Source organism: Malaya genurostris, chromosome 3 (assembly GCF_030247185.1).
Source record: "Malaya genurostris strain Urasoe2022 chromosome 3, Malgen_1.1, whole genome shotgun sequence".
Lineage (NCBI taxonomy): Eukaryota > Metazoa > Arthropoda > Insecta > Diptera > Culicidae > Malaya > Malaya genurostris.
In genome coordinates, this window is record NC_080572.1 from 151,159,110 (window position 1) to 151,167,986 (window position 8,877).

The following is an 8,877-nucleotide window of genomic DNA, read 5'->3' on the forward strand; positions in this document are numbered from 1 at the left end:
TCGAGTATTGAGATGCCAGGTCCCAACCCATAGGTTCCCTTCGGGCCCAAGGTATACTACCCTTCGTACCAGTCCGTGACGTCTTGGCAACTCGGAATCTTCCTCATATGACTCTCATATACAACTTCTTGAAAACTATCAATGCTCAAATTTAGTGCTCTCCCTATTTCTTTCTTGTCTACAGCTCTATCGCACTCTTCTTTACGCTGCTGAAAGTATGGCCTGTATAAACGATGATTCGGAACATGCATCTGCCTTGAACTGATTTAGTTGCTGGAAGCTACCCATAAACGTCACACCAACAAAGCATTACAATACAGAATAATCTCTACATTGCTACAAGTTGAAGAACATGAAGATTCATCGAACGCAAAGTGTGTCTAAAAGATGTATGCCACAAACAAATGATGTGTTCAAATTTAAATTCAATACTGTGTAGGTCCCACCCTCCCTATGTCCCCTTACGAAATCTAGGGGAGTATGCCGCTCCGTAATATAGCATCCCTTTCTCTCTTCCTAACAACCAGACAATCGACCACGTTAAGCTAAAGCAAATGAGCCCAATAAAATTTTATTTGAAAAAAAAACAATATGCTTGGTTGATCAAAACGATATTTTATGGTAAAAATGTTACGACTCATCCTATTGTTACTAATCCGTTGATCATCATTCTTGTCTCCAATTCTTTTTCTCTCGCATTATTGGCGTCTCCTTACCGCTTCTTTCTTCTCCCCTTCGCGGTCAGTGCCGATGTCACCAGATGGATAGCCTATATACCCGAATAGCCTATATTGCCGCGCAGTGCGAGCGGCGTGTGACGAGGATTAGAGGGGTGTTTTCTTTTTCACAATTAGAAAATAATAGATTTTTTTCTTCTGTTCTTCTTTAAACTTTTATTTATTTCTTTCAATTCTCAAGTAACACTTTCACACCGTTGTAGTAGAATGCATAATGGCAGAAATATCTTCGCAGAAACCTGTTATCACTTGTTATCTGTTCTCGGTAACACTAAAGTGGATCTACGCTTCCTGTGCTGTATGTTTTGTTCACGGAAAGTAGCTATTATTCCTCAGTTCTTCTTCCTTTTGCTACCATTAGTCGATGTGTTGATAAATCCGATATTTACTTTTATTTATCACTATTCGAAAACTACTTTCATGTTTTTATATCAGCCACATTTAGCAGATTCTTTTTTTACAACGATATTGTACACGAATTGATATCACTTGAAAACGATTATTAACACGAGAACTCTTTGAGACGGACTAACTTGTCTACGGGCCGACGCCTGCGACTAACGGATATTTTTCGCGAACACTCTGAGACTGACTACCTTTCTAACGTTTCTCAACTATGGGTTTTTAAGCTCCTAACATTTTCTTTCGGGTGAAGGTCGTCAAATGGTGAGATAACTAAGTCCTCACAAGTTCCTATCTCATGCCTCCCCGTGTGTCTATGATGACATTTGGTCAATAGAACGGCGTCGACTGGGTGCTATCGCCTTCTGCGTTAGTAGCAGAATGAGAGGGTGCGAATTGACTCATATGTTAAAGCCCATCCTAAATGTTTATCATAGTATATTACAACTTACAACATATGATTCTGTTGTTTATTACATCATGTAGTATTATTATTATTATTATTATTATTACTATTTTTATTATTATTACTATTACTATTATTATTATTATTATTATTATTATTATTATTATTATTATTATTATTATTATTATTATTATTAGAAGAGCGTAATTTACACTGCCACATTAACTGTTATATTGTATCATAGCATAATATTTCATATATTATCGTCTTACATGTTTTTTTGTCTTTTATGTTATTATATAATATGTTGTATGGTATTATACTGCATTGCATTATATCATATTATATTATATTATAGGGTTTATTATGAGTAGTACTACGTACCTCTGCGCAAAATATAAATTTGTTTTCCTTATAAGTTACCATTTTTAAAGTAATCTTTTAACTAAATATCAAGATCGTCACAAGGTAAGCTTGGTCTTCACTGGTTCCTGTTTCATGCTTACACGTGTGTCTGTGGTGACAATTGGTCGATGGAATGCGTTGATGGCAGAATGAGAGGATGAGAAGTGACATATAAATTCAAGTAATATAATAGCATATCGCAACATATCATTTTATTCATTCTATTAATTATTATATATTTCATTGTACTGTATTATATTGTTTTTTATTATTATTTTCATTATTATATTTGTTGTTATTATTATTAAATTGTCATCAATAATAATAACATATATTATTTTTATAGATGTGGATATTATCATTGTTATTAGAAGAGAAATATTCTACTTCCTGCAGTATTGCGAAGATAGAAGAGCATAACTGTCACTCTACATTAACTGTTATTTTATACATTGTTTTATAATATATTATATTGTATTGTATGACATTGTATTATATTATATTAAATTAAATTATATTATATTATGTTATATTATATTATTTTGTAATCTATTATATCATTTTATGTTATATTAATTTCATTACACTATGTTTCAATATGTATCAATATAAACCATTTTGCACGGGGGCGTAAAGAGGAGGGAGCATCAGGGCATCGGACGAATTGATGACTGGACGAGGGATTGTGGATAGCCAGCCCAAGTCACTTGAAGGAAACTTGTTTCCTTCTGAAGGTTTGAAATAAGTCTGACGCGCCCTTCTCAAACAAACCATCAGGCGGGTTCAAGCATGTATAGCGATATGCTTCATCCATGCACTGGATATTATGGTTGGAAGAGCATCTTTTATTCCCGCGGAATACGAGTAAGTGACTCTACTTACATATCCGCCCAACCCTTTTTGTTCGCTTTTCGATAACAGCTATAGTAAGAAGGTGAATGGATGAGTTATATCGGAGCTACTGTAAGTCTACCCGCATCCACTGGCAAGTCCTTGAACTGATGGTGGCTTCACTTCACATCACATTCACATCCTAACATTTTCTTTCGGGTGAAGCCCGAAGATTTTAGTACAAGCCGAGCTTGTGGTTTTAAATAGAAAGTTCATCCGACTTTCTCCCGAAGTTCTACCGAAAACCGAGACCACTGTCACTAAGCCAGTGGCAGTGACTAGCGTCCGCGAAAACAATAACTTCGTTTCTACAACATTGCTGCGTTGACTAATGCCCGGAACTGTCTATGGTTTTATAACAAAGATTCTTCAACATCGTTGAGATGATTAATGCCCGGAACTGTCTATGCTTTAATAACAAAGTTTCTTCAACATCGTTGCGATGACTAATGTCCGGAAATGTGCATGCTTCTATAATAAAGTTTATACATGAAGGTTACGGTTACGCTGATATGAGAGTTGGCTTGATGAGTTTCCTTCACAGCTTTCTTTGTTTTCTTCCTCGTATTGTTGCCATATTATTTACCGACACTTTCCGAAGATTATCGACGATTTTGAAGAATGATTATTATTACTGATTTTACTGGTACAACTTTTTCCGTTAAAAATATATAAAATCTTCTTAAAAACCGATCCACTGTTCATAAAATTAATAAGTTTGTGCGTTTCTCGAAAATTATTATAAAATAAAATCGATTCATTTGTCCAGATTTAAATCTTTAGATTGTTTGTATCTAAAATTGAGCTTTCAACTATAATTGTATCTAAAATTGAGCTTTCAATCATAATTGATTTCCAGCTAAAGGACGTTATTCAAAAACCTAATAAAAATTAATCAGAATCAGACCATGAACTTGGAGCGAATTCAAACTACAGTCCAGTAACGCCATCGCACGGCATCACATTCAGCATATCATGCCAATTGTATGGGTGCGTAGTGCTGCTATTTTGGCGCGCACGAATTTGACATTTTTCTCCCCTTCTTCTATGAACGAGATTCGATACGGACTCGCCTGAGGGCGCCATGCTCGCAAAAAAGGATGTTGCTAATGATTTGTTCGGGAAATGTGAGAGCTGAATATCTTGTTAATATGATGTCTTTGACAGAATCAATTATCATGAATGAATCTAATTGTCCATTTTATCATTCGCTAACAATCTAAGCGCTTAAACTAGAGCAAGTTTGTAATTAGTCACTTGAATAAAGCACGGCATTCTACGGAAAATCAGCCACTCAAATTTTTTTCCAACTAACAATTTTTTTCGGTAAAGAATTCGAAAATATTCGACACGTATTTTTTTATTTCAATATGGTACGTGGAATTTTTGAGATATGATTTTTTGAAGTTTCACGTTTACAGAAAAGAGCCTTTTTTCAACAGACTTTACTGTAAAATCTAATATAGATACAAAAATTCGTCCAAGACATGAAATGTGCGTCCTTTTCTTAGCTTTCAAATAAGCTATTCCGTGAAACAACCTTTATAGTTTATTTAATAGAATAGAAGAAAAAGATAGAAATTAATAAACAAATGAAAAAAATTCACGCTTGGGCCTAATTGTTTTTCTTGTTTTAGTTGAAAAAAGAAGCCTTAGGGATTTAACTGAATCTTAGCAAAGTTTCAGAGTGGAAATATTAATACTTTTGGAGTAGTGAATTTTTCAATCACGACGCGCACGCGCGGGGTGTACCGCAGCGCAACTTACTCGAATACGAATACGTCGACACATGTCGTGCCACTGGTCGAATCCTAACTTTCACAGTTTATTGTTAGAAACGTTTCATTTAAGATCGCGGTGTAAAAATGAATTCAAAAATCAAAAATCGTTGCTGCAATCCATTTAACTTTAAAACTCATTTTAGCAAAAATCAAAAACATTCGTTGCATCGGGTTTCTTTTTCCCTTCTTGAGAAATTCGATTTTTTGCAAGCAAATTATGTTTTGTGTGCACCGTGTATACAGAAAGCGAGTAAAATTAGGGCAAAGGATTTTCGTGTTTCTATCCCGTCCCACAATGTTCCTGCAGTGCTACGACATCGAAGCCGCGAATTTGGAGCTCTTCATGCAGGTCTTTGCCGATTATTTCAAGTCGTAACTCTTCCTTTGTTATACGTAACATCTTTTTAACGGGCGGCTTATTAGGCCTGCACCAACCTCCGGTCTCGCCGGAGGGCCATCATGTCAGCACAGTCCCACGTTGACACAAAAACGGTAATCAGTCGCTCCTAACATGACGAACAGACGCTCTTTCGAGCCGCCCCTAATATTGGGAACAGACGCTTGGATAGGCTTGGATAGGCTCTATGAAGTGGAGACAAGGCTGGACAGGAGGCTAAGAACCACTTTGGGGTCTGTATTACGCATTGTCCAGACGTTTCCCAACCAATTTGTATTAAAACTGCGCCCTAGTTCATGTCAGGCATTATCCTGATAAAGCAAAGCAAACAATGTTTTAATGAGACTGTGCCATAAAGGTAAAAACGAAAGTAAAAACGGTTATGTTCCCTAAGCACAAACTTATGATAACCCCTAGATAACCCCTAAATGAATAGGAAGGTATTATCACACCACTACACAGTGGTCCAAAACGGCAATTTCATGCCTTTAATTATTTTTCAGCAAAACCGTAGACTTTTCATCATTGGTGTCTTATGCAAAGTTGCACGGGTTGTTACTGCGGTTTTATGTACATGGACGGCCATGTTCCAGTACACGTGTAAAGACAGATAAAAAAATAACTTTTTACTGGAAGCAGCTAGAGGATTTTCGTCTTCGACAATATTGTAGAAAATTAAATTTCGAGTAACTTTACTTAAGAAATTTTTTTTCTAACTCTAGCCGTTAATTAATTTTAGGTGGTTTAAATACTAAAGTTTTAAAAATCAGTTTTTTTGTTCTAACAAGTTTTATATTCTTCTGAGAGTAATGAATTTTTCTACAAAACTAGATTTTGTGCAAATATTTAACAGTCTTAAACATTTCAAAGTGCCATGATAAATTTCAAAAGAGTTATGAATATTTTTATGTAAAATGCAGTCGAAATTGAAACTTATATATCGCAGAAGAGTGCAAAAAGTAGCAGATCAAACAGTTTAGGTTGGATAATAATTTCGATTTAGAACAAAACCTCGAAGGAATGGTTTGTATCCGATTGTATCCAAGGATTTCATCAATAAATATAACTGGAAAATTGGAAGCCGCTGTAATATAAAAAGAATATAATAATAGTAATAATACAGGGTCCGGCACTCGAAGTGTAACCAATTAAAAAGGCCATAAATTCAGTTTGGAAAAATACTTTTACTTAATTCAAAGTACAAAATGTGTAAAAATAATACAAAATTCAGAATCAATTCACTTTTGCTCGATATGACCACCTTTTGCCTTGACTTGATGACTTGAGAGAGCGAAGGAGTTGCTTCGTTTTGCCGAAAGCGGTCAATTTCCGAACATTGTATTTTCTGACGAGAAAATTTTTCCAATTGGGCAATTCGTAAACTCTCAAAACGATAGGGTTTACTTGACCGACCGTTCATACGAGAATTTGAGTCATCGATTGGCCACCAGGAGGCAGCACCCGCAACAGATAATGGTTTGGGCCGCTGTAACCGCAGATGGGCGCTCTCCAATCGTTTTCATCGAGCATGGCGTCAAGGTAAATGCGACATATTATCGGGAAAGTATTCTGGAGGTTGCTCTGAAGCCGTGGGCAGACAAACATTTCGGTGGCAGACCATGGACGTTTCAGCAGGACTCGGCACCGTCTCACAAAGCTCAAGTGAACCAAGAATGGCTGGAAAACAACGTTCCGAACTTCATCACGTCCACACAATGGCTCTCGAATTCACCAGATGCGAATCCGATGGATTATTCTCTTTGGGCCATTTTGGAGAGCAAAGTCCGAACTAAAAGATACACCAGTCTCGAGGCGCTGAAAAAAGTTATTGTTCGCGAGTGGGCCAAAATACCTGCAAGTCACATTCGGCCAAACGAAGCAACTCCTTCGCTCTCTCAAGTCATCAAGTCAAGGCAAAAGGTGGTCATATCGAGCAAAAGTGAATTGATTCTGAATTTTGTATTGTTTTTACGCATTTTGTACTTTGAATTAAGTAAAAGTAATTTTCCAAACTGAATTTATGGCCTTTTTAATTGGTTACACTTCGAGTGCCGGACCCTGTAATAAAAATAATAACAATAAATTATTATTCTTATTGTTATTATTTTTACAACAATGTGTTAGCTAAGAAAAATTTATTTAATTATAATAAAAAACAAAATATTTCTAAAATATATTGAAGATATTCACAGTTACATATTATTATTTTTATCATTATTATTATCGTTATTATTATTCTTATTGTTATTCTTATTATTATTATTAATATTTTTTATTATTATTATCGTTATTATTATTCTTCTTATTATTATTTTTATTATTATTACTATTATTATATTCGTTTTATATTACAGCGGCTTCCAATTTTCCGGTTATATTTATTGATGAAATCATTGGATACAATCGAATACAAACCATTCCTTCGAGGTTTTGTTCTAAATCGAAATTATTATCCAACCTAAACTGTTTGATCTGCTACTTTTTGCACTCTTCTGCGATATATAAGTTTCAATTTCGACTGCATTTTACATAAAAATATTCATAACTCTTTTGAAATTTATCATGGCATTTTGAAATGTTTAAGACTGTTAAATATTTGCACAAAATCTAGTTTTGTAGAAAAATTCATTACTCTCAGAAGAATATAAAACTTGTTAGAACAAAAAAACTGATTTTTAAAACTTTAGTATTTAAACCACCTAAAATTAATTAACGGCTAGAGTTAGAAAAAAAATTTCTTAAGTAAAGTTACTCGAAATTTAATTTTCTACAATATTGTCGAAGACGAAAATCCTCTAGCTGCTTCCAGTAAAAAGTTATTTTTTTTATCTGTCTTTACACGTGTACTGGAACATGGCCGTCCATGTACATAAAACCGCAGTAACAACCCGTGCAACTTTGCATAAGACACCAATGATGAAAAGTCTACGGTTTTGCTGAAAAATAATTAAAGGCATGAAATTGCCGTTTTGGACCACTGTGCACTAGGTTGATTAAGAATAGGTTGTTATTCATAAACGCGATTTGGCTTTCACGAATTACATAATACCGTATTTACGGTACTTTGAATTTATTTATTCAATTTGAATTCTGTTTTATATTCACAGGTTTTACAGGAACAAGGACTTGGTAAATACTGTGACCACGTTTTAGTTCACTGTGCACAGTTAGAAATGCTAGAGGCTTTGGAAATGACACAAGAAGAAATGGATCTGGCTGCTCACGAGCTTATACTTCAAGAGAGGTTCAACCGAAACAATAACCAGTTGAAAGCATACCACCAGAATGAAAAGCGAGATATAACTAAATCTTTAAAAAGAGATAATTGAAATTAAAAGCCAATATTCGTTTTTGATTATATAACATTTAGATAGCTCAAATGTTAATTTCAAAAACCAAAAACCAATCGATACCTTCAGCGACTGGAAACATGGAAAGACGTTTTCTAAATGTATAAATTGTCGAATGAAATAAAAACAAGCATTTTTATAGAAAACATTAAAACATAAACCGTCTTTAAAAAAAGAAATGATAGATTCCTTTGGATTCCACTATGAAAAAAACTATTTCGTTATGATACTAACGTAATAGTGAACGACCAAATACCGGCATTTCGAAACGCTTTTTGCATTCTTCATCAGTGTCTGTATAAGTCTGTTTTGCCCAATTCTAATGTTGTCTGCCTATAGCAATGTATAATTGAAAACTTCACATTCAGTATTCATATCAAAACAATTAGAAATACAAATAACACTAGACTACATATGAATTGCACATAAATGTCACATCTTTAATACTTACTATTGCTGGATTACGGTTTGATTCAATATGATTAATATTTAGGTATTCAGTAACAAT

The 8,877-nt window shown here is 34.5% G+C and overlaps 1 protein-coding gene across 7 annotated transcripts in view; it reads left to right on the forward strand.

The window, feature by feature from the left end:
• LOC131438683 (muscle calcium channel subunit alpha-1) overlaps positions 1 to 8,529 on the forward strand; it is a 1,458,253-nt gene extending 1,449,724 nt beyond the window's left edge. For 6 of the 7 annotated variants that reach the window (XM_058608861.1, XM_058608862.1, XM_058608859.1 and 3 more), the window contains one exon: positions 8,127 to 8,529. In XM_058608861.1, the coding sequence (XP_058464844.1) occupies positions 8,127 to 8,348 (222 nt within the window). In that variant the 3' untranslated portion in view covers positions 8,349 to 8,529. The remainder of the gene's footprint in view (positions 1 to 8,126) is intronic. The other variant, XR_009230968.1, reaches the window with a different exon arrangement.
• Positions 8,530 to 8,877: the final 348 nt, after the last annotated feature.